The 26,481-nt window shown below is 38.4% G+C and overlaps 1 protein-coding gene across 11 annotated transcripts in view; it reads left to right on the plus strand.

Moving 5' to 3' along the window:
* Bnc2 (basonuclin 2) overlaps positions 1 to 26,481 on the plus strand; it is a 399,488-nt gene that overhangs the window by 269,234 nt on the left and 103,773 nt on the right. For all 11 annotated transcript variants that reach the window (XM_040757207.1, XM_040757209.1, XM_040757210.1 and 8 more), the window contains one exon: positions 12,059 to 12,294. In XM_040757207.1, the coding sequence (XP_040613141.1) occupies positions 12,059 to 12,294 (236 nt within the window). The remainder of the gene's footprint in view (positions 1 to 12,058; positions 12,295 to 26,481) is intronic.

Below are 26,481 nucleotides of genomic sequence, written 5' to 3' on the forward strand. Positions count from 1 at the left end.
GTTGACAGTCTACTTTTATGGGTGCTGCAGTCAGACATTAATGATTTCCAACATCAGTTCTGAAGACTTTGTTATGCATAAGGCCACAGGGGAGAAATGCCAATCAATTTGAAATATTAGCTGCATGGTCTCAAGTGCAGCTCACATTCTCCCCCAGACTAATTGTGGGTGTTTCTGTGTATCTGTTCCCACGTTCTGAGAGCTGCATGCCAACTGAAGCCAATTAAACACAGAGCATGGTGCAGCTTACTGGAACTACTTTTGTCCCACCTTCCTTCCTACAGGTTAGAATCATATTTGTAACAGATTATGGGAATATTTATAGACGACCCCCCATCGGGGTCATCCACATGTGTTATATAAAGTGGTGCATGGAATCAGGGTTTGTGCAGTCTTGGTAGAGTCTTTTGTGTCTAAAACTACCAACACTATCTGTTCAAGAAAGGAATCAAACCCTCTGTACCTTTGGGCTGAAGTTTTCATCACCAGGCTGGGAGATCAGCTTTTTCAATCAACTGTCATTTTCTTTCTTCTTTCCTCTAAAATATTTTCCACAAGTAAGTCTTCTCTTTCCTCATTAACTCACCTAATTAATTCAACTATGACAGGAACAGAAAGGAAGTTGTGACTTAGGTTGAAAATTAGTTATTGTAAAATGTACTTAATTTGCTCCCAGTTACATAATTCTTTATCCCAAAAGTAGTGAATAAAACTGCATATCTAACTATTATTCAAATCATAAGGAATTTTTCTTAACCACAATAATTTCTGACTCCATGATCTCCTAATTCACTAAAAAGTTTTTTAATATGCCATCACTGTTCTTTATTAATATTGTCCCATAGTGGGAAAGATTTTATTAGGATAAGGCTTGTAGTCTGTGAGAAAGTTATGTCTTTGCCTTGAGCCCTGATGGTCTTTCTAGTAAGAAAACCAAGGCTTCTAATGGCAAAGGATTGATGTTATAATGATTCCAAAGGGCCCTTTTATGATGAAATTCTAAATACGCAAAATCCCATTAAACCAGTAGAAGTTCATGGACTACCTCCATTGAAATGACATATCGTTATATTGGGTATAGTGTGCTTATTACAAAGTGAGGCATAAGAGGAAATTACTGGTCATATTAGCAGGAATGAATAACCACTCACCCCCCATAAATATAAAAGCTATGGCTGAGACATTTGAAGTAGGAACAGTAAAAATATTCTATTGATAAGTAATCATAACCTTCAATTCTGACCCCTGAAATTGCACCGACAAAATACTGTTATTAAAACCTTGATTTTAGAACCTTAATAGTAATCATGGAAAGAGTTCTATAAAAATTTATTCAAGAACTTGTGTTAAATGTTAATCTATTAGAAATTAGCACAGTATGCCTGGACCCATATGTCCTAAAAGCTGACCACTTGACACTACTATAATGTAGAGTCCTAAAGGTAGTTGAGAAGAGATGTGAAGTTCTCCAGCCAGCTTTGCAATATAAAGCTTACTTGGCATGCTCCCAATGTTAAAAGAATGAGTTTTATATAACTTATAAAAATTGTTTCAAACTGATATTTAAAAACATTAAAATATCCAAGGCAATGCTAAAATTAGTGAAATAACTAGTTTTCTTTTCCATAATTTTCATTTTAGTTTCTAATTGTTTTATATTGCAGGGTGAGTGGTTTTTAAATAATCATTCCACTTTTCACACTCCTTATTTCAGTGAATAAAAATCATGGCTGTAAGTCCCACACCACTGAGCCAGAACAGCAGTTAGATGGAATCCCCTGAACATGTGCCTGTAGTTAGCATATCCCTGTACAAATCACCAAAGTCACTTGAATTTGACTTTTAAAGAAAATCATGTTTTTAAGAAGTTGTGGAAAACTAAGAGCTATAAACTACCTCTGAGAGCCAGTTTTCTAAGATCAGTGAAAAGCACTTTTGTACTCATACATTAAGAAAAAAAAGTATCTGAATATGTTCTTATTTCTGTGACCTTCACAGAAATTTTGGAAGTAGAGTCTTCGGAATTAGAAGTGTACAGTTATTTTAATTTATTTGAATATTCTGGAGTGATTCCTGCTATTGAAAATTGAAATGAAGAGAGTTATACACTATTATTATTATTATTAACACCTATTATTTCTTTAGATAGACAGCACATCTCAGTATGTATATACTTGAAAAATGAATTTTATCCTGGGTGTTACTTGTTAGATTAGCAATATAGTCAAAAGTGCATGTTATTATATATTTATTACATATTCTGTGTCATATTTTACACTCACATTTCCATTTCATTAATGAGCCACAACAATTGTACCTGTTGTCTTGGTTACAATTCTTCTTCACCTCAGTGAATGTTCTTTTTCTATATCCATATGTACTTGTCCATTATAATTTTTTGAGTTTAATTGGTTAGCCATCACTTTGGAAGACTGTAGATCATCTCAAAGTATTGAAATTATAAGCAGACTTTAATTTCTACTTTGCTGTAATTCCGAGTTTGAGGTTCTTTTTCTGGCACTTTAAGGAAATCTAGGTAAATTATAATCTCTCAGCAATTTGATTGATAGTTCAAGAGGAGTGTGCATGAGTCGTGCGTGTGCGTGTGTGTGTGTGTGATGTGTTTCTCACTTGAATTTTTATTGTGTAGTTAGACCTTTTGCTTTTTTCACATGAAATTCTTCATATGAAAAGGAAGGTGCAGGGACTGGAAGGTACGGTGGGGAGTGTGTACAAGTCAGTGATTAGAGAGTTTACCTAACACATATGATACCCTGGGTGCAACCCCTGGCACCCTAACACGCTAGCACCTTAAAGTAGAAATAATGTTTTTCTTAGTAGACGCCGTTCTTACAGTCTTACTGTTGGACTGTGCTCTGACCCTTTCCTGAATCTTTTCTCTACAGATTTGAGACTGTAAACTTAGCACATGGTCACAAATCTAGTGATCATCTGTAGATGATCTTCGTGACATATAGACATATGACCCATATGTTCACTTTAGTGTTGTTTTTACATACCAGACTTCTGTGTTCCTTTTGCCATATCTAGAAAATGTTGGAAGTGATAGTGAATAAGTAAATCTTAGAATTCCTGTCAAAGTAACACCCTGACCTTGCACTTTAAATTGTAGCAATTCTGCAACCTTGTCAGTCCATGGTGGCTTGAAGAGTAGGGGAGAGGGTCGAGAAAGGGGCCTGGGTGAGACCCTAAGAAGGTAAACTCATCAGACTTGACATATTCCTTGCAAGGGGTGTAACTAGGTTTTCCTGTAGTAGCTGTTCCTCTATTCAGCAGTGTGAGTACTAAACACTCACAATGGGTTTCATGTCAGTTGTGCTACTAATTAAAGCCAAGCTGTTGTGACCTCAGCCAATGCAGCATGTAGCTGGTACATGCACAGTTGACTTAGAAGTACCAACACTGTTGAGATATTTTGCTAGATGTGGTATTTTCTCCAGTCTTCGTGGAAAACAAAACAAAACAAAACAAAAAAAACAACAGAAACTCAAGTAAAGTAAAAAAGAAACGGTTTCCTGAGAAAGAAAATAGGTGCTTGAGGACCACCTTGATATTACGATTCGGGAAAAATGAAGCCATGCAGATGGAACCTTGCTTGTGTCTGCAGCGTCTCTTTAGAATTGTTTTTTCTTTCATTCCCCTGTAAATGATGTTTGAATGATAAATAGGTGTTTGAAATTTTGTGTTTGTTTGTTTGTTTGTTTTGTTTGGGTTGTGGGGTAAGGGTCAAGAAAAGTTTCTCTGTGTAGTTCTAAAATCCTGGAACTTACTCTCAGGACCAGGCTAGTCTCAAAACTCAGAAATCTACCTGTCTCTGCTTCCTGGGTACTGAGATTAAAGGCGTTCTACCATGTCCAGCTGTTTGGGTTTTTTTTAAGTCTCTTTGCTGTCCTTTATTAATTACAAGTGGGCCTGAATCATCTCTGTTTTTCTGTTTTATCTTGGAACTTAGCATAAGGCTTAGAAATACCCATTGAATGATCAAATAGTAAAGCGATAGGAAATTAGTGGGTAGCTAACTCATTTTAGTTGGAACAAACAGTTCATGTCAGAGAATTACTAGTCTAGGAAATAAAACAACCCTGCTCAAGGTCATTTGACCATGTTTAGTGTATACATGTGCATGATGTGTGTGTATGTATATACATGTGCAGGAATGTGTATTGGAGGGATGAGTTGTGTGAAATAGAATAGAAACCTTTGAGAGACATGTCAAGTGCATTTTAGGAAAACTGGCTTTGTTTTACTTGCGTTAGACAGAGAGGAAGACCAAAACCTAGTGAAGAAGCATTGCAGTAATGAAGGCATGAGGGTCTAAACACCTGTTTTGAAGTGGTAGAAGCTAGATTAGAAAGAAGGAATTGATCCACGACAAACTGCAATGGGACTAATAAGTTACTGATTATGTAAGAGAGCAAGAACTAATTAGAGTTGGTTTTGAATGTTCTTGCTGGGTGATGTTGAGGGAAAAAGCTTCAACAAAACAGAATCTGGTATCTGCAGTTATCATGTCAGCTACATAAAAGCACTCACTGAAAGAAGAGGCAGACACATCAGTATCTGCATAGTCCTTGCTTTGTCTAGTAGGATGACAGCTAATTTTTCTTTTTTTATTTAACTTTTTATATATGTTACTCTCAGTTCCTTCTCCCTCCCCTCCTTCCCCGGCCCCCCAATCCACCCTACCCCACTCCATTCCTCCTCCTCTCCCCAGGGAGGGTAAGGGCTTCAATGAGGGATTTTCAGGGTCTGTTGTATCATCCCAGGCAGGACCTAGGTCCTCCCCCATATGTCCAGGCTGAGAGAGCATCCCTCCATGTGGAATGGACTCCTAGCTAGAGTCTGTTTGTATGCCAGGAATAAATACTGCTCTACTCTCCGAGGCCTCTTCTCCAGGTTCGGGGTTGGGGGGCGGTGTCTGGATCAGTCCCATGTTGGCCTCTCAGTCATCAGTCTGGGGTCCATGTGTTGACCCTTGTTTAGGTCAGCTGCCTCTATGGGTTTCGCCAGCCTGATCTTGATTCCTTTGCTCATCACTTCTCTTTGCAACTGTGTTCCAGTGGTTCAATTCAGTTTTTAGCTGTGAGTGTCTGCCTCTGCTTCCAGCCACTGGATGAGAGTTCTAGGATGGCATATAAGGTAATCATCAATCTCATTATCATGGGAGGGCATTTAAGGTAGCCTTAATGCCAGTTGGTGTCATTCTTGTAGATCTGTGAAAATCTCACTAGTACCACATCTCTCCTCCAACTTATAATGGCTCCAGCTTTTCTGGTATCTCTCATCCTTCTCTCCTCTATTCTTACCCTGCCTCAACCTTCCTGCTCTCTCATGTCCTCCACACAATAGAAGTAGAAGGATCACTGCCAAACTCTTTTTACAAGGCTACAATTACCTTAGTACCCAAACCACACAAAGACACAACCAAGATAGGGAATTACAGATCAATCTCCCTCATGAACATTAATGCAAAAATACTCAATAAAATACTGGCAAATCGAGTCCAAGAACACATAAGAAAAATCATCACCATGATCAAGTAGGCTTTATCTCAGAGATTCAGGGATGGTTCAACATACTAAAATCCATCAATGTAATCCACCATATAAACAATCTGAAAAAGAAAAACCATATGATCATCTCACTAGACGCTAAAAAAGCCTTTGACAAAATCCAACATCCCTTCATGATAAAGGTCTTGGAGAGATCAGGGATAACGGAACATACCTAAACATAAGAAAAGCTATATACAGCAAACCAACAGCTGACATCAAACTAAATGGAGAGAAACTCAAGGCGATTCCTCTAAAATCAGGAACAAGACAAGGATGTCCACTCTCTCCATTTCTCTTCAATATTTTCCTTTTTCTTAAATTTACATCATTTTTGAAAAGAGAGTTCCTATGGGAAATAGCACAATCAAATGTCTAATTTGAAACATTTTGGCTGAGTTTCCTAGTCCCACCTTTCTGAGCAATACAGGTCAATTATGTGTTTAGGTTTGGGAATATGGAGTTGAAGTTACAGGTTGTGTGAGAATAGCTGGATTCCTAGGGTGGATTGCCACATGAGGGAAGCATGAGAGACTGCTTCTCTGGAAACCTGATGCCTTCTTTTGCCTCTCAGTAGATTTCCTCTGCAGATCAGAATGTCACAGTTATCTGTAGGCCTGCTTCATCTTCGCCCGAAGCAGACTCCCACGCTGCTTCTGGGTTTGATCTTGCTTCTATGCTTTCCACTTCCTTGGAGTTAAAGTAGCATTCTTCAAGCCACTGGAGTTACCTTATATACTCTAAACCATTGCTTTAGGGCTACACTTTCTAAACCTTAACCTTTGTTTCCAGCAGTCTTTCTCCAGATAGCATTACCATAAAGAGCTTTCTCATTCAACCTATCATGTGTCTACAGTCAAATTAAGAAAATGGATGTATAAATGGAAAATCTTAATTTTTAAAATTTTACTCATCACTGTAGATAAGGTCAAAATGATATGACTATTAATGCTCATGATTTATTAATCAGAGAGTGGATTATCTGTCAGGGAAGTTGATAAACTATAGGTTGTTTCTTCACAGAATATCCATGGATGAGTAGTGCCTGTAAGAGGAAAGGTAATTACTATTTCTGTGCTGTTTTCCATTGTTAAAGATATAACCATTGAGACACCTGTCATAGGTACAAGCAATTATTACATGCCTGGGAATCCAGCATGGGACTGATCAACACCCCCCTGAATGTGGGTGTCAGTGAGGAGGTCTAGGTAATCTATTGAGCCTTAGTAGTAGATCAGTATTTATCCTGGGTATACAAATGGACTTTGGACTCCCATCCAACAATGTGAGGTGCACACTCACCCTGAACTCTTGGGGGAGGGTCTAGGCCCTGCCCTGGATGAAATGACAGAAATGGACACCCCCATGGAGGGCCTCACCCTCCCTGGGGAAGTGAGGCGATATTGGGGGGGGTTGGTGGGAGGGGAGGGAAACAGAGAGGGACCTGGAATTGACATGTGAAGCAACCTTGTTTCTAATTTAAATTTAAAAATAAATAATAAAAAAAGATGATAACAAGCACTAAAAAAACTTTTCTAGATACATGATGGTCACAACTGTTTGTGTGTTTATAACAAAAGAAAGTATATCCTGATAACAATTAACATTTGGTTATTATTTATTTATTTTCATGCCTTTTTGCTGAGAGACTGAATGAGGTATGTCAGTAAGTCTCTAGTAGAAAATATTCTAAACTTCGTAAGATAAAATAAGTTCTGAATAAGGATAATTGAAATCAGTTTGGGGTGTGTTTGTATGTGTTTTGTGTACATGTGCACATGTTTGTGTATGTGTGTAACTATAGAAACCAAAGATTGTGAAATAAATGTTTTGTGCTGTTTGATTGAATAGGTGATAACTACCTTATTAAGTAGTAATCTGAAAGAAATTATGTGAAATTTATGTCTACAGCTTTTATCCAGTGTGTTTTGAGCATGACGAACTGAATTTAAAGAGTAAGCATCATTTGCATGTGCTAGGGCCTTTCTGATGTCCTATAGACCTGTCCTAGGGATGAAGAAGCATTGATAACAGTCAGAGGGTGGTCTGAACACTCAAGGAGTTTGGAGTCCACTTTTATTACATCTCAGTGTGCCCTGTAGATGATAGCATCTGTAAGAATCTCCTGGCATGAGTTCTTAGACTTGACCTGCTCCTTCTCACCTCTGCAGGCTGTGCTTGCAGCTCCATGGCTGAGGTGCACTCAGCTTCTGTAGCTTCTTTTATGTCCAGAAGCCATGTTTCATGTCTTCCATGCTAACTAACAAATGCTTCTTTAACTAAATTGTGCTTTTGCCAGATTTTCATGTGTCTTGTTAACAAAAAAGTAAGATAGAATTGAAAGCTTTCCGTAGACTTTTGCTTATTAGGATTAAAGCTCCCTAGAGTCCTAGTCCTCCCATCCTACCTTTTAGAACTGTTTCTACTCTTTTGCTTCTAGTGTTACTCAATTCTCTTACATTCAGTGTGTGTGTGTGTGTGTGTGTGTGTGTGTGTGTGTGTGTGTGTGTGTGTGTGTGTGTGTGATATGTGATATAATCCTGGCCAGCAACATCAGCATCTAGTGAAAATTTGTTAGAAATGTAGTCCCTTGGTCACACTCAATCAGAAAGTCTAGGAGAAGTGGCCCCATTATCTGTGATTTAACAGGCCTTTCAGGTGTTTCTGGTGCACACCATGACTGAGAAACTCTGCCTTGATTCCATCTGTCTGTATTGCTCACCAACTAGAATCCTAATTCACTTAGAAGATCATGCCTTCCCAACAGACTTGTGCTCTCTCCCACAAGACTCCCATGGAGTCTCTTAGAGCATTTACATCTTCTGCATCTGTCTATCTTTGAAGGTGGTGGCCACAACATAAATTCCTTTTCATCTCCATATAGCCCTTTCTCAGTGGTCTGTTAATAAGTGCTGATGAGCAAGTGAATGTATGCATGAATGAAGGACAGCATTTTAGGAGGAGTCATGATCAATAAGGTCAGCTGCTGTGGAGAGATCACGGAGAATAATGAATGAAAAATCTATTGGATTTCACAGTAAGGCAGGTGTTGGTGACCTTTGAAATGCTTGCTTCAGCAGAGTGATGGGCAGGAAGCCCAGATTGCTGGAAGTTAGGAGTGTCCAATATGATAAGGACTTACACATTTCTTACTGTTTATCTGAACATACAGGAGTTAGGCCTGAATCCTCCATAGTTTGGGAGATGCTGAAATTCAGCAGAGTCACCCTCTAGGTCAATCAAAAGACTAACTTCTTACTTTTTATTTCTCCATGTGTTGTCAAAATTGGGTGACTAGCTGTGTGTAGTTGCATATGACTTACATACCAGAATTCAAGAGGCAGCAAGCTTCAGGCAGTCTGAGAGTTAGAGGTCAGCTGATCTGCATAAGAAGCAGCCAGGGCTACATAGTTCATCACTGTCCCAAAACAAACCCTGAGCAAACACCCTGGGGATTCCCTGGAAACTGAAACCATAAAGCAGACATTTTGGTGTAGTGTAGAATCTCCTCTCTTCATACCCTCCTCTATGGTTCATCGCCTGGACTCTTGAGAACCTTTTCATTGTGAACTAGTTGGGATTTGTCATTACTACTGTAGACTGGCTAGCCCAACATCTTCTGCACTACGGTCAAAAACTGGGCTTATGTCTATCTGTGTAAGCAAAGTTTTACTGCAACAGGCACATGCAAACTTTCACTTCAGCTTTATGGATGTGTATCTCTGTCCATACTCTAATGCATGAGTCTTTGTGAAGGAAAAGTCGTAGCTTACAAGATTGCTTCTATACATCAGGTCCTTGTAGAATATGCTGTTGACCCTGCTGCCCATGTTGTTTAATCACACAATTCTTACCTCTCTGTATCTGTATAAAGGATGATCATAAACTGATGAGATGCTCAGTTGTAAGGTGCTTGCTGTCAGGCATGATGATGAGCACATGGTAGAAGAGAACCTCCACAAGTTGTTCTCTGACCATTTTGGGAGCACCATGGTACATATGCATACCCACAAAAACATCAAATGTAAAAAAAAATCAAAATAAAGATCAGGAAATACCTGTATATCTTACTGTTGGTTACAAATGGTATTTAGGGTGAATCAGTTTTGCCTTGTATATTTGTGCTTTTGCAGTTAGTCTGAAAATTTCCACCCCCTACCCCCTTCTTATTCGGTCTCTTTCTCTTTTGAAACCACCATCCTCTTAGCTGCTTAATGACTTGGAAGACGGGGTAACACTTTAGTCACTGAATACTTCTGAACATGAGTCTGCATTCGCTTTGCAAAGTTTCAAAATGCCAAACACATGCATAAAATTCAGAATTTGGTGTCAGACCCTTTCTCTGCGGTCCTTTCAGTCTCTCATCTGTTGTGGTAAGAGGACAAACCCAGGCTTGTCTGACCGGGTTGGGGAGGCCTGGTGAAAGGGACACAGAAGAGGGGTACATTTCCCTGAGTTCAACACTAGGCTCCAAGCAGATCACGCACTCATCAGAAGGCTGCACAGGAGAACAAGATAGCAACACCCCTCCCTTGCCGTTTGCAGCCTAAATACCCTGTGGAGTGAGGGAAGACTTCAGTCTGCAGGCTTGTGAATCCCTTATCTTTCCCAAACGTTAAATTAATTTTTAAAGCTATTTATTCAAAGTTGACTTAACCACCAGAATAGGAGAGATCAGACAAATCAGCTGCAAGAAATGAAGTATGGGGAAACCCGAAGTCTTTGACAAAGTATTCCTGGGAGTAAATGTGTTGAATGAAGCCAGCGGGTAGATGATAAGGGCCTTTACACTGTAGATGTAAGAAAGCAATTTATCAAGAGTACATGAACTCTCTAGTGGCTTCAAGTCAGGAAGAAATGAGAGTGGAGGAGAAGCCCTAAAAATACATTAGAAATACTTTTTAAAAGAAAAAAAACCTCTGTATGAATCTCTCCATTATTATGCAGAAGTGCTGGTATGTTTAAATTGGGGTTGCTCAGCTTGTGTTTGCACTGTAGGCAATACTTCTGTGAGGTAAAGTGTTAGGCCATCCTCAGGAACCTTGGGTCTTCTCAGGTATAACTATTTTAAGGTAGAGCACTGTCTGGTATCTATTTGCCTGACTTATGAGGTCAGATAACCATCTTGCTGGTTTACAGTGCTTGTGTTTTCACTCTCTAGGGCATTTACTCTTTAGCATATAGTCCTGACAGTTCATTGCAACACCTTTTGTGTCCTCTTGAGGAATGATGGGCCATCTCTTGAATCTTGCAGTGTCTCTCAGTCCTGAGGCTGAGGCATAAATCGCCTTCATTTACAGTGGAGAATCTGGGACCGCATACTTTGGGTTCTCAGCAGTAGGGTTGCCAGTGACTCAGATATGGATTGGAAATAAAACTCAGTATCTTACCTTAGGGGTTTTAACTTTAGGGAAGAGGTGCTATTTCATAAAACTGAGGAAAAAAACAGTGTTAGTGAAATGTGAAATTCTAGATATTTTCTCTAGGAATGGCCATCCTCAGCTTTCTCCACTATTTAATTCCATTAGCTGAAATCATAGAAACTTCCAGTTGTAGTCATTTGTTTTTATTTTCAACTGACACCCTTGTAAGAACTCTTTAACAACATAAGTAACCTTCAGATATTACACAAGTTAAGACAAGATTATCCCACAGGCAAACAGGAGAGAAATTTGGAGAACTAAAGTTTCAGAAAATCTCCCTTAGCTACTTTGAGTTGTATTTTTTCAGCCCTCGGCACGGCAGTCTGCTTTGCCTTACTCTTCCTGAGTTGTTGTTGTGATTGTGGTTATTTGCTTGAGAGGACTTTCCTGTGTAGCCCTGGCTGGGCTTGAATTCACACTCCTCTTTACCACTCCCCCAAGTGCTGAGATTACAGTTACACAGCCTTCACCCTGCCAGATTTGAGCTAGGCCTTTAACTCTGCAATTAATTTAGAAGATATTCTTCTCTCCTTTAAACTGTTTAGGAATTTTAAGGGATGTTAGCAGAAGTGACTCCTTTTCTATTTGAAAGGAAGGTCTCACTAAGGCCCTAGGATGTATTCCTCCACCTTAACTGATATTATTGGCATGCACCACCACACCTGCTTTAGGAGGTGACTCTTACTTGAACAAATGATAATGGCACAGCCTGTTTTTACAGTGTGAATTTGGATTTCTGTGTTTGTGTGGGGCAATACAAGGCATGGTGATAACTTGAGCTAGAGTTTAATTAGCAGATTAGTCACATTTTTAGAAAAAGCCACATTCTCAATGATTTTCTGTAAGTTAAATGTTTGTCTGATGTTGTCTTTCTTTCTAAATACCAAATCAAAGGGGAAGGGGGGAAACAGGAAGTGAGGGCTCTTGCTTAAAAAATCTATGGTTATGAGCTGTCTGACAAAATGGACCTTGGATAATGCCCAATAATGTTTCTAATTTTTTTTGTCTTTTCTGTCTCCTTATCCCCATCCCGTATCTGGAACATTGGTGGGATGAACACAGCCTTGGATAAGCTCAGCACACAGCACCTGTACCACCCCACTCAAGTGGAGATCGTGCAGTCCAATGTGGTGTTTGACATCAGCAGCCTGATGCTCTACGGGACACAGGCGGTGCCTGTGCGGCTAAAGATACTGCTGGATCGGCTCTTCAGTGTCCTGAAGCAAGAGGAAGTGCTGCACATACTGCATGGCCTGGGCTGGACCCTGCGGGACTATGTCCGAGGATACATCCTTCAGGTAGGGGAGAATTTGAGTGTTCAGTCTTGGCCAGCTCTTGGTGGTTGGATTAGAGCTCTGGCTACACCTGGTTCTCTTCTTTCTCTAGTATACCCAGATAGGTGCACTCTCCTCTGATCAGGGAGTAGGAAAGAGAAGCATTTGGTCTGTGGGCTACTGTCAGGCCTCAATAGTATATAGCAAGTGATCTGTTGACTAGTGTTGCTTTGTGTATGCTTTTGAGTTCAACTCTTCCACTCAGGAGTGGGCTGTCTTATTTGTTTGTTTGTTTGTTTGTTTGTTTGTTTCAAGACAAGGATTCTCTGTGTTGTCCTGACTGTCCTGGAACTTGATTTGTAGATCTTGAACTCAAAGAGATCTTCCTGCTTCTGATGCCAGAGTGCTGTGGGGATCAAAGGCTTGCAACACCATCACTTGGCTTAAAATGGGCTGTCTTATTTCCCTCACTAAGTCTTACTGTCTTTGAGATGCATGGAGAGTTTTGAAAACCTGATGTTACCCTCGGTTTGTGAAGATATTTTTCATACCTAAAAGGCAAAATCTACTTGGGTGCTGTGAACCCTCGCTATTTATTATGTCTTCACCCAAACCAAGAAAAGAACTGTAACCTACATTTTCAGTTTGTATTAGTTACTTTTCTGTTGTTTTGGTAAATCCCCATGACCAAGGCTGCTTACAGTAGACTTCATCATGACTTGTGGTTTATAGGCAGTGGTAACAGGTAGCAGACATAGCAAAAGGAAGAGAGCCCAGTGCTCTCTTATCTTACCCATAAACAAGAAGTAACAAGTGCAACCAGAATTGGCAAGTCTTTAAACTTTGAAGCCTAATTCCAGTGATACACTTTCTCCATTAAGGCCACACTTCCTAAACCTCCCCAAAAGGCACCACCAACTGGGCACGAAGTTGTGAGCCTGTAAATGAGCCTGTAGAAGACATTCTCATTCAGACCACCAGGCTTTAAAAGTTACATTGTTTTCTGATATGCCCCAAGATAAGACTGTTTCAGAGAAGCAAATGGGCAGCTACATCCTAGGAACCAGGCAGTATGAAGGGGTGCAAGATCCAGAATGCAGAGCCAAGACAAAAGAAAGCATAGGGACCACTTCCACAGTCACTGTACAGGCTGAGACCCGTGGAGTACCAGATCCTCCTGCAGTGGTTGCCACGCTACTGTCAACAACTCTTTTGGATACATTTTTTTCCTCTACAAAAAAAAAAAAAAGAAAAAGAAACCTCTGCCTGGAGTAGTTATCTAACAGTTTCCTTTATTCAAAACTCTCCTGGTAACATCTTCACAGTCTCCCCTGTGGTGCTTACTTTTGCATCACTACAGTATTTCAGCATCATGACTGTTTCTTGCCTTACATAATGGGAGCACATGTGTTGTGTCTTCCTAGTCAAATAAACAAGTGCATGGTCTACCATCATAACAACTCTCTATTAACTCCTGTCACATTTTTATATCAGTTAATAGAAAACCTGCCGACTTCTCTGTGTTCATATAACAGTGCTGTTTTCTACTCTCGTGATTTTACCAGAGCTTTTTAAAAAGTGTGAAGTAATTATTTAATTCCCCAACATTCTATTATGTCTCTACAGTATAGAAAATACACTTATTTCAAATATACTTACCTTTCTTTTGTAGGAGACAGTTACAAGAGAAGTATGAAAGAAAAAGTCAGAAAAAAGCCTCAAACTAACATATATATATATATACATACATATATATACAAAGCCTTTTAATAAAAAGGAAATTTCACATATGAAGAATATTACCATTGATATAAATTTTCACTAATATAAGTTTTGACAAATCTCAAATTTAATGTATCATTTCTCAAGAATCTTGTATTTATAGTTTGAGAAAATCATAGATTTTGCATATTACAGGAACTCTCAGCTTAGTTTCTGTTTTATTGATATAATTGATTTAATATTGATTTTCTTTAAATGGCATGTTCTGTCATTTAGCATTTATCACATACTTATTCTGTATAAAGCACTTCTGGGGTTAGAATAAAAGCAAAAGGTTTCAGGACTCAAAAACATTAAAAATTACTTATTGAGAAAACATGCATTTTGTAAAAGACAAAAGAATTTAGGCTATAAAAACATCCCCTTTCTTCTAAAGATTTACTTTAGAATTATTTGTAGGAATGATGAGGTATGCACAAATGACTTTGTATATAACATTTTTATACAGGTAGACTATAAAATGTTCATCTGAGAGCTGGCGAACCCTATAATGCACCATTAGTGTACAAATCATTTTATCTGGCTAAAACTCAATTGTCTTGTAGCCCTCAAGGCATCAATTTTAGCATTATTGCTCTCAACAACAGTATATTGAATATTATGTCAGTTAAAGGAGAGTAATTATCAAGGCAAGTTAGGGTGGCTGTTAGTCTTACCACATATTGACTTGGTTAGCAGTTGGCTATAGATTGTGTTACTGGGGAAATGAAGATGTACGGTGAGTTGAGCTGGTCAAGCCAGGATATTAATCTAACTCTCTCTGGACCTAAACCTCCATTCTTTATGTATAGCCAACTACTCCTAACTTTAGCAAGAGTGTTAAATGTGGAAGAGGGTATGTCATCTGTTTTTTAACCTGGAAGTGTGTGTTTGAGGGAGACTAGAAGACCATTCAAAACTCATGTGAAAGCTATTATTTGTGTATGATGTTCAAAGAAAGAGGAAGCAAGCAGGGATGCCCACAGTCATTGGAAAGCTTGGTGTGTCTGTTAAGGAACCTTTTGTTTAGGTGGCATCTATGTCCTATATAAGCCAGTTAAGTGTAAAATGCATAGCATAACTTGGACCACAACCATGTAAGAAAGGTGGCCATTTCCTAAAGCCTTCCTTCATTCAGAAAGCAGAGAGGGAACATGTTCTGAAAAAGTAAAATGGAAATATTCATTTAAATGCTAAAATATAAAGATAAGGGAACATATTTTTGCTACTAAATAATAATAACATCATCCTTACATCCTCTATAGATACATTTATTGAGAACCAATTAAAACAGTAGCCTGTCCTCTTGTAATCTTCTTCATTTCCTTTCTGTCTTTGACTCAAGAAATAAGTACAGATGATTGTCATTGTTGAATTTAGTCGTTTAAACTTAAAATTTTTACATAATCTCTCTTTAGCTTGAACATATAGCTAGCTTGGGTGCATGTACCATACGTCTTTGTAAATCTCCCCATTTGTAAGTGAGTCCATCCAGAATTCTGAGAACCAGCTCAGACTTCCTTGTAGTTAGAAGAGTACCATCAGCCCATGAGCAGAGCAGCAGTGATGCCCATTGCAGGTCACCTGGGCCTTAATGGAGCAAGCCATGCATCTCTAACCCTTCCCAAAGACTGGCATCAGTCCAAGAAGTCTAACTTTCAATGTGGGAGAAACTGCATCCCTCCTTGAGCACATACTATACATGAGAATTTTTGAAGAAAATACCTCTTCCTCAGCATGGGCTCCTCTTAGAGAGGGTTTATTCTACCAGCAATTACCCAGTGTTCTGCCTGCATAGGTAATTTCTTCTCCTATAGGAATCAGTTGAAACACAGTTTTTCACCAGGACTTGCTGAAACAATGGAGTCCTTCCTTTTCTGTTGTGATTTTTTTTATCACAAAATTGCTTCCTTTAAGCTCCCACCACAGTTTCAATAGTCAGCCAGTTGTTAAAATGTCTTTCCTGCCATTGCTATCAAGTACTATAAATTCACTCAATACATAGCAGTTAAATGCAAATATTCTTAAATATACAGTGTCATGATATTTTTTACTGTGGAACTCATGCAATACCCAGGAATTCCCAGTTGGTCAAAGGGCCTTTAGCCTTTCTCCTTACTTACTAAGGGCTGTAGCTGTGCTATTGAAGGGAGCAAGAAGCAAAGACTTCCAGGCTTCTTAGACATGGTCTGTGCAAAATAACATTGTGTGGTATCTGTGTGGTAGAAAATGTCAATATTAAACAAACAAATATTTATATAATCCCGTGAGAAGTAAATTCAGTATTTGTTCTCTGGATCCCCATCGACACCCTCTTGTAGTTACTTTCAGCAAATTAACATTTGGTGCACTGAGGTCCAAAAAAGTTATGTGACTTTTCTGTGATCACAGAAACTTATAATTGGCCCAGTGATGTACTGTGAGCTTCCGGAATGTAAGAACCACAGATCTCTTGTTCCCTTCTTAGCCCACACCCAGCCCACATGTTGGCCATTTCCCAGTGTTCTGCATGGGAAGGCAGATTCATGATTTGGATTCCTGGCTTAAAGTCTTACCAGGAGTTTGAAATTAGGCCTGCGCCTTTATTCAACATAAGTCCCTCACCTGTAAAACAGCATAATAATAGAACCTCACAGCTTTGTTGTGAAAATAAAAGTAAGACAATGTGCATGAAGGGCTAATAAAGCCAGTCAATGACAGCTGTTAATACGATGGTGAAAAGATGATGAACTATTACAGGCTATCGCCTACCCGCTCATTTTAGTTCTATAAATTAGCCTTGAATTCTGGAACTGTATGTTTCAATATGCCCCTTAGAGCAGGATATTTTTCCAACCAATCAGACATAAGGACATCTATTCTTCTGTTTTAAATCTATCACATGTACATAACCACACACATGCAAACATGCACAGACATTTGAGCCTATTTGAATGTAAGAGAGGGCAGAAAAGAGTAGTGACAGAGACACTGGACTCTGCAACCTTTGATAGTCATTACTTAAGAGAGATATAACATGCCGATATCAGTTTATCAATAAATACTGTAATGTAGTCAAAATTATATTTAAATATATCATACTGTAACTAGCCCATGGCACACTTTATTAATAATTATTACATTGTGTGTTTACATGTGTGCCTTCTTAAAGAAGTAATGTAGTCTAAGACACTTCTTTTTATCTCTCCATTTCATCAACTCTTTTGATAACCTTCTGAGTCCGTTGTGCAGGGCAAATTAAACTTGTCAAAAATGATTAGAGTAGGCTTTTACTTGAAATAAAAGTCATAGGGAATGTCGCTCAGTGACAGAGCACTTGCCTAGCACTCGGAGAGCATGTGTAAGGCCCTGAGTTCAGTTCCCAGCAGAGGAAAAAAATTGGAAGGATTTTAAATGAGTATTAGTTAGCCTCACAAACATTTAGGGAATTCCAGAAGCAGAAAGAAGGAAGTATGTATATGAGTTTATTTAAGTAGGCTTTTAATCAGTTAATTACTGTGTACCGTGCACAGGACTTTCCGAAAGTTCATGAGACACGAGCAAGGCAGCCACAAGCAGATGACAGGAAGGAAGTTTATTTAATGAAAACTAAGAGAATGTACAAATAACTTAAAGGAGGGGGATAATTTAATCCCAGGTAAAGATAAAATAATCATCATAATCCATAAGGAAGTTGTCTTTGTATCCTGTCACGAATTTGTGAATCTTTTTCGTAGAGGAAGAGGACATGCATAAATGGCAAAGATCCCCATAAATGGCAGAAGACAGATGATTTGGGCCAGCGTCTTATGTTTACATTGTTTTTCAGAGTGCCTAGGCCATCTACAAACACCTTGGCAATCCTCCTAGTTTCCCTATTAAAGAGATAGTTTAGGAGACAAACATTCCTCATTTTAAAGTTACCATGGGTAGAGGCCTTAGGCAGACTTGGAACTGGAAGTTGAACACAGGAATTTTGACTCCCTTGACAAAGCTCTAACCATTGGAACAGCAACAAAACCCAAGTCCTTAAACAGAAGGATGCAGCTTGATATTTTATGTTCAGAGCTAAAATGAAAATACCTTTGCCTTTACCCCTGTGTCGTAGAGTCAAATAGCTCACCAAATTTCGGGATGGAATGCCATGACTAGGAATAGGGTCGTGTGTATGGAACCATGAAGAGTCTTCTGCATTTACCAGGAGAAGCAGAAGTGAGTCCACCTTTGCTTAGCAAGTTCTATTTGATAGGAACCAGTTCAGGTTTACTTGGATGCATATTCTTTTTGGTTTATCAAATCAGGGTTTCTCTATGTAGCTTGGCTGTCCTGGAACTCTGTAGACCAGGCTGGCCTTGAATTCTGATACAACGTCTTCTGCTTCCCAAGTGATGGAATTAAAGGTATGTGCCTGGCCTGCCTATTCTTTTAGACGGCATTGATTAAACTCCTGTTACCTCCAGAGTATCCCTCCTGTATGTTCTTCATTGAATTTAAAATGGGTAAGTCCTGAACTTTGGGGTTAAATCACAAGTCAACCACCAATTAGCTTTCTAACTATGCCAAAATGACATGTCCTTAAGTCCTTGGTGATGTCTTCTTAGAAGAATTTCCAGAATGAACAGATGTAACATTATTATAGGCTTGTGGTGAAGCTCAGTAAATTTAATTCCTTAAGTGAATGAGTCTCAGTCCCTGTGTCCACCCTGTGTCACTGTGTCTCTACTAGCTGTTTTCTGTTTTGTTTTTGTTTTTGACTGCCTTATACTTCAAATATGAGTGTGTGAAATTGTGAAGGGCTGGGAGGTAGAAATGATAAGGATCTGTAGAGGTTTCTGGAAACTTTTACTAAGTCCATACAGATGGGACAAACATAAAACTGAAGATGCATTTGTCTGATTCATGTATGCTATTGGCATATGTAATGCTGACAGTGATCAGAAAACACAGTGCGACCACTGCCAAATGAAATTAGTCTGTAAAGATCTGTTGAAACAGGCAGTTCTTAGGAAAAAGGATGGGGGAGTTTTCTTCCATATAAGAAGGATACTATATTTGAAAGAGATATGACTACGTTTATGGGGAAGTTGGCTTTACTAGATTGGCTTCACTAGCATGAGGTCTGTGGGCGTGGATTTTGATTAGCCTGGTGCTTGTCTACCTAAGGAAAATGATTCTGATGGCCCACTAATTCAGTGTTTGTTTTTATAACCCCGGGACTTCATGAATAATTACCTTACCATTGTGGTCCTAATCAGTGTCCCTGCCTGTTGGCGGCAATGGAGTGAAGTGTTCACTGTTCCTACTGCATCCCTGCTAGCACCTCCTCTTTGCTCAAAGGAGGGCTTAAGCTGGGGACTTGGAGAGTTGACAAAGCAGTGATGGGTCTACAGAAGCATGCTGGATTTTCTTGTGCAACTCCACTGAAGTAGGATGCAGAAAACCCACAAGAGAATGAGAGAGTGATCAGGATGTGTTTTCTATCCAGAAGTCATCATGTGTTTCCTGCGTGATTCTTATGTAGATGGCCCAGAAAAACAGGTTTTAGATGTAGAGCGCAAAAGGTTCCACGTTTCTTTATCGTTGTGTAATTTTCTCTAACAAAGTCATAATAACAGTGTCACAGGCAGCTTTCTAGTTAGCGTGAGTAATGTGGTTTTGTATTTTCTACTTTTACTTTAATGTGCTTTCCCTACTGTGGATTTTTTGTTTTGTTTTGTGTTAAAATTTGTGTTAAGCAGATGCAGTAATTCAAATTGTGGTGTGTTCTTCATTTTTCTGCAGTACAGCTCTGAAGTAAAAGTCTATGGACACTAAGCACTTCTGGGACCTTAGAGTAGCACCCAGATCCCTGACAGTACTGGCTCATGACCATTGTAACCCAGACTTGAAAGAAATCAGCATGTAAATAATAGAATAGTTCATAGGCTTTGTCTGTAGACTACCTGTTCATATTAGATCTCTTTATTAATAGGTTGTTGATAATACACAAAATTGGGGCATCAGAGAAGCACCTTAAGCTCCCTCATTATTGCTTGTTTTTTAAATATACAGTTAGGGTTTGCAGTAAATGAACAATAAGATATGTTCAGTTCCTCTTGAAAGAGTAATTAAGAACTCCTTGTCTCTGTGCTGTCGTCTCTGCCAGAATTGGAGTTCGTGCTAAGTATGTTCCATTGAGTCAGCCATTGCTCTCTCACCAGTGGGGTTGCTCTTCCATGAATTGACATGTGAGGGAATGTCTGTCTTACAGTAGCCATGGGCCTGTGCAGACTTGTAGCTCTGTAGGGCCAGTGCTGGGAGCTTTTTTCAGTTCTGAATCAGGATTCCAGTTTATGACAGCAGGACCAGGGAAGCCAATTTTATCTGTGTGACCAAAACCATGGTTTTTTAAAAAAATAAATTTCCCTCCCTTTCCCTTCTTGTACAGCTCTGTTACTTTAAAATATGAGTATCTCTGTCCATTGATCCTCTGGTGACTTCCCGCTGGATTCAAATTGTGGTTTCTTAGGTGAAAAGGTCAGAGTGTTATTCATTCAGCCACATGTCGATGAAGATGAAGCGAAAGCAGTACAGGACATTTCGACATAGCTAGGCCTAGGGTACCTGGAGGAAGTGTATTTCTCTCCTGCCCAGCCTTCGCTCTGTCTGCCATAGAAAGAGGATGCCCTGTCTTCTGGGAGAGGGGGAGGGTTCTCATCGGCAGTGTATTAACTGCTGCAAATCCATGGCCATAGGGTGCATGAGAACCCTTGAGAATCAAGCATGTCATCTCTGTAACATCACCTGATTTAGTGCCTTTTTCCTCGGGTCTGCAGTGTCTCAGGGGGGCCTTTTTCCCTTGCAGCACTGATCTTTCAATGAGGTGCTAGTGTCTGTCCTGAGCAATAACAGGGGAAAACCATGAAGTGTGAACAGCTCTTATTAGGGGGGGGGGGGGGGTAAATGTCATTAACGCTTTTGTAGCCTTCTCTACAGCCTGAATGCTCTTGTCAAGAGAGTGACTCACTGAAGCCTTCCTTTAAATCCTAGAACAGTTTCAGATGCTGAAGTTTTACAATTTAATTAAGCAAGGCCATTATCTGCTTTGTGTATTTTTGTAATCAGCTATGCCTGTGGCCTTTGAACAGTCCTCTAAAATAAGGCTGGAAAAAATTCTTAATGGAAATTATTTTAAGAGCTTGAGAAACAGTTTACTCAGCCAAATTTTAGGTGATCTTTGGTGGGAGTAGAGCAGGTGCCTCTCTCAGTTTTGGTGTTTTTGGATGGACAGACCTATAAATATGTGAAATGCATATTTATGTATGACCTGAGAAAACACTAGCATGTCCTATTTATGAGTCTAGATTAATGAAATATTTAAAGCATCTAACATTTAGATAATGGTTTTATTATTCTCTGTACATACACATGAATATTTCTGTGACCATTAATTTTCTGTATGTAAATTCCACTGGTACTTTTTTTCTAAGGAAAAAATTTGTGGGCAAATATTTGCTTTACTACATCTCTTCTATTAATTTCTCATTACTCTTTGTTATATTTTTGAATTGCAAAATAAAAGTAGTTACATGGTAGAAGAATGAGAGAAATAAAATATCTTTTACTCTAGGGTTAAAATTTCACAAACAAAAATTGTAAACATTGTTAAAACATGGGAAGTATTCCAGAAAAGTTAGAGGCAAATAAGGAAAGTAATAATCTGATGCTCGTTGCTAACTTAAAAATGTATAACTTAATATCATGTTTGTTTACAGTATAATTTTTAAAATTTAGTCTTTATTTACCTCCCTTTTTAAAACTCCATTTTTATTTGTTTTGTTTGGTTTTGCTTTTGTTTTTAACTTTTGCTTCTTGTTTGTAAGACTGAAGAAAATGCATTCATGCAGTAGACACTTAAGTGGCCACTGTTTACAGGTGATAAACAAGCAACATGTTCCTGTTTTAGCTTTCAGTGGGGAAGTGTGTGTGGGACTCCACAAAGGAGAACAAAAATCATGAGATGCATTTTGTAATGAATATGTAAGCCATACCTATAGTTAGCACAATAACCAGTTATACGTAAATGGACTCTTTGGACGTGTTTCCAACTTTCTTAGAAAGTTAATGCCTTAAAAAACATTTAAACTTTCCTCAGGTCCCTTGGTGCTCTTGTCAACCTAGACTGTGCCATTAAAGGACTGACAAACAAAAGTCACTTATAGCTCCACCCATACTTTCTGATTTATCATATTTATTCTCTTTAGGTTTAATTGGGTTTTGCTATTATGGAAATACCCACCTAAAATTATATTTATTTATTTCCTGTCTGTTATTTACCTCATAAATGGCAAGTTAATGAACATGTCTGTATAAGTGCCCTTTTCAGTGAGAGTGTAAAAGCCATTGCTCAATGAGGACTGTGTGTAGAAGTCACTTGTGAAGTCATTTAGAGCAAGGTGGACTTACTGTTGCCAGTGCCACTTGGGGAGAAATTGAATCAATTAAAATGTAGATGTTTTACACTAAATTGTAGTGTACATTGTTATAAAGAATATAGACTTTGGCAGTCTACATTCTACTTGTTACATTTCTTTTGCTCGGTGCATAGAATTTTAGTCACCTGAAGCTTATTGGGTGAGGAAGTTCTATGTGCATATAATTAAGAAAGTAACAGTCTTGTGCTAGTAGGAGTTTCCTGAGGAAAGTATTCTCGCCTTTGGGGGACTGTGAAAAGACACCTTAAACAGTACCATCTGCCTAGGCTATCCCTCTCCTCTGTTCTACCTCACCTAGATCAGGCTGCTAATAGAAACATTATACTTTCTAAGATTCACATTTGGGGATAACTTTGATGGATGGAGTATCAAAATTATCAAAGATGTACAGTAAGATTTCATCATTGTTTTTCAAGGCACTAGATGGAGAGAAGCTTTACTGTATTGTATTTCCCACATGAAAGAGTATATGGGCCCTGAAAGGGGCATACTGGAGGGGACCATGTCTAAAGAATGCTACAGAGTAGGGTTTTCACTTATGACTTATTCACAAGAGGAAAGCCCAAATAGCATCCTGGTTATAAGTTGTGGTCTCCCAGACTTAAGGGAGTATCTGATAGTTTAAATTTCACAAGTGTTCAGGATTTGCCTATATCTTGGTCAAATACATCTTGTCATAAGTCTGGTTTCCATTATTTAGTCAGGTTTGAGCTTTAATTATGATTACTGGGTTGCATTTCTTTATGAAGGATAAGTGCACCTTGCTTCTGAAGTCAAGATGTCAGAATTTAACTGCCAGTATTACATGGTGACGAAAACATGTTATTTCTCTGCAGCATTCTTTCATTCTTGTTATATCTGTATGTTTTTATAGTCACATTCACTTACCTGAATACAAGGAAGTTTTGTGAGGACCTTTTTTTTAGTGTTTTGAGTCAGTTTCAGGGAAACTGAACATACTTACGTATTGAATAAGTTTGCACCTTCATAGTATGTGTCTAAAGGTCTGAACTAAAATCCAAATAATGTGGTTTAGATTGGCATTCACAAAACTAAAGCATAGTTTCCTGTGGAATAAATTATACAAGTGGTATAATTATCTTCCCCTGTCTAAAGTTGTTGAAACCCTAAATCAGTAGATCAAATCTGAAACCTCTAAATGTGTTACAGGAATATTTTTCTACTTAGGAAAAAATTCTGTAAAGTATAACATGGTTTTTGCTTTTATAGGACTTATGAGTGTGATATACATTAATAAATAACAGTATACATTTATACATGCTTTATATATTTATATATTTTGTTTTGTTAAAATGTTATACTAAGTGATATTGATTACCTCTCTTTAGTAAAGATGACCTTGAGGACCAGATAGTTAAACTTTTAATTTTTAATACATATTTGGCTTGGAGCAGACATTGGAATCTGACCTAGAAAAAGTTCACCAAATACTCTTATTTATTTACCAAATATATCTTTGAAAGAGTGAAAATATAAGATTTATCTGAAAAGTTATTATGATTAGATTGTTAAATTTTTCCTTTAAAGCAGAGTTCAGTCTGAATTAGAATTCTAGGCAGCATTTCTGAGATCTGAATAGAAGTTTATTTAATGTAGTAGATATTGTGGGTAGTGATTAAATGGTGGGGAGAACTAGGTTTTGAAACTTACCTTTATGAAGTTAAGAAAAACACATGAATACAAAACCAAAGACTTGAAGTACACACTAGACTAGAAACAGAGTACAAGTTTACACAGCTCAGCTTAATGGTGATAGGAAGAGCAGAAGAAAGGGGTTTTGCAGAATTTAACAGCAAGGAAGTGCACGGGGGGGGGGGGAAGGGAGGTGTTATAGATACCTACTTGTGAAATTATGTCGCATTTTTTCTTTTGTACATGTTTATCATGAAGAAAGTCTATAAAAATGCAGAATAGTCCGTTACACGCTTTGAAGAAGGGTTAGGAATGTGGCTGGCAACAGGGCAGCATCTTTACTGTCATCTTGTTAGAGTTTTGTTTCAGTGAAAGTTGATGATTTCAAATGAGCATATTAGTCATGCACAGTTTCATGCAAATTATCCAGAATTTACTGGCTTAATAAGGGTAAGTTGGGCATCTGCAGAGAATGGACATTGACTAGGGCTGGGAGGTCTAGGATGGCCTTGTTTATTTATTTGGCTGTCAAGTTGCTAATAGTTGTTGGTTAGGACAACTGAGGCAATTGGTTTGCTGCTCATTGTTTGTAGGTTAGCCATAATTTGTTCATGGATGCATAGTTCTTGGGTTCTGAAGAGCAACAAGAGAGAGAAAGCTGAAGCAAGCCCTTTAAAGTATCTATTTCCTTCTTAGTTACTAATGCCCCTATTGGTCAATGCAAGTCAAATTACAAAGGCCAGAGTGAGAGTTAGTGAGGTGGGTCCCAAGATATAGACATGCGGATGCAGGGAAATGAACAGTTTGGGGCTAATACTATAATAAGTGGTCATTCTTGGGAAGCTTATTGGCAATCATGCCTACATGAAACTAAACTTTTGCCAAGATGTCATGTTCGAAAGTTGTCACTGTATTTAAGTAGAGATAATGCTGACATTAGGAGTGGTGGCAGGGAGAATTAGATGAAATCATCTGACTGGATGCAGTTGATGAAAGGAATGTAAGTTACTCACAGTCAGATGGCAGGCACCAAGACTGAGCTCATGGGGGAACCTAGACAGCCTGTAAGGTTGTAGTTTGTGTTTTCAGTGACCTTGGACATCTGTGCAAACTTCATAGAAGGTCCCTCATTACACTGGAAACAGTTAAATGAGAAGGAATTTTCAAATTTCCTTTTAGCTTACTTAGAATTAATGTCTTTATTCCAGTACACATTCCTCATTTTTAAAATCTACTATCTAGCTTAGGCTAGCCTCTAACTCATCGTCATCCTGATTCCCTAGTACTGAATTGGAGACATGTGCCATCACCTATAGTGTTTTCTTTATGATGCCAGCCTTAAAATGATGATCAAATTGCAATAAGTGTTTTTAGTTCACCCTCTAATAACACTCAGGCAATTTTAAAACATAAACAAAAGGCCCCAAAGTTTGCATTTCCTATTTTTATCACTCAGAATCAAGAAACAACCTAGAATTCTGAGGTTGTTTTTTTAACATTTGGAAGCATGTCAACTTCGACCAGAGTTGAAAAACAGAAAATGATTTACTTTCCAAGTTTACTGAACTAGGGTATATAACCTTTAGCGGCTTTCTTGACAGTTGCTTGCACACCTACAGGTTATATGTGTTTTCAGAGGAATGTGTAATTATTTAAGTGGTAAAAGCTGTTGCCCTACTATGTGATGTAGGAAATGAGTTAGATCACAGCTTTTTTGTACCACTTCCTTTTAATGTAACACTTTTTTAAATGTATGTGAAATAAAAATACTTGGCAAAAACAGTCTAGTGAATATTTTCTCTGGAAGGAAAATGTGTGCTTTATTATTTAAATAAATTATAGGCTATGAAAACTGATACATATAGCAAATGACAAAATAAATTTTTTATTGTCTTAAAGAATGAAGGAAACAAAATATGAATGAGGAAGAGAAACATTGGCAGATATTTAGAAATGATCTCCTCTTGGTTCTTTATTATTAAAAGCGATATGATCTTGTAGACACGAGAGAAGTCGGGCACAATTTGTTTGCAGCTGCATTTTCCATTCCTGCATTGCTCCTGATTGATTCTCCCTCAGTGGTCAGTCTCAGGAACTTAGACGAAGGAAGAACACTTACACCTGATGATGCCAGAGAAGCTTCATGAGGAAGCAACCAAATGAGGATCTCCTAATAGTATACATTTACATTGAGTAAAAGGTCTGCTTAAATAGTAGCACTTTGTTCATTGGACTTTGTTTGGAAGCACTGAAACAATTGTTGATTCATTTGGCAGTCACAAAGCCCGCCTGTATTATGCAGACTTGAATGTTTAAAAAACATACTTTAGGAGTCTGACAGTTT

This window comes from Mesocricetus auratus, unplaced genomic scaffold, assembly GCF_017639785.1.
Source record: "Mesocricetus auratus isolate SY011 unplaced genomic scaffold, BCM_Maur_2.0 Super-Scaffold_100014, whole genome shotgun sequence".
In the NCBI taxonomy this organism is placed as follows: Eukaryota; Metazoa; Chordata; class Mammalia; order Rodentia; family Cricetidae; genus Mesocricetus; species Mesocricetus auratus.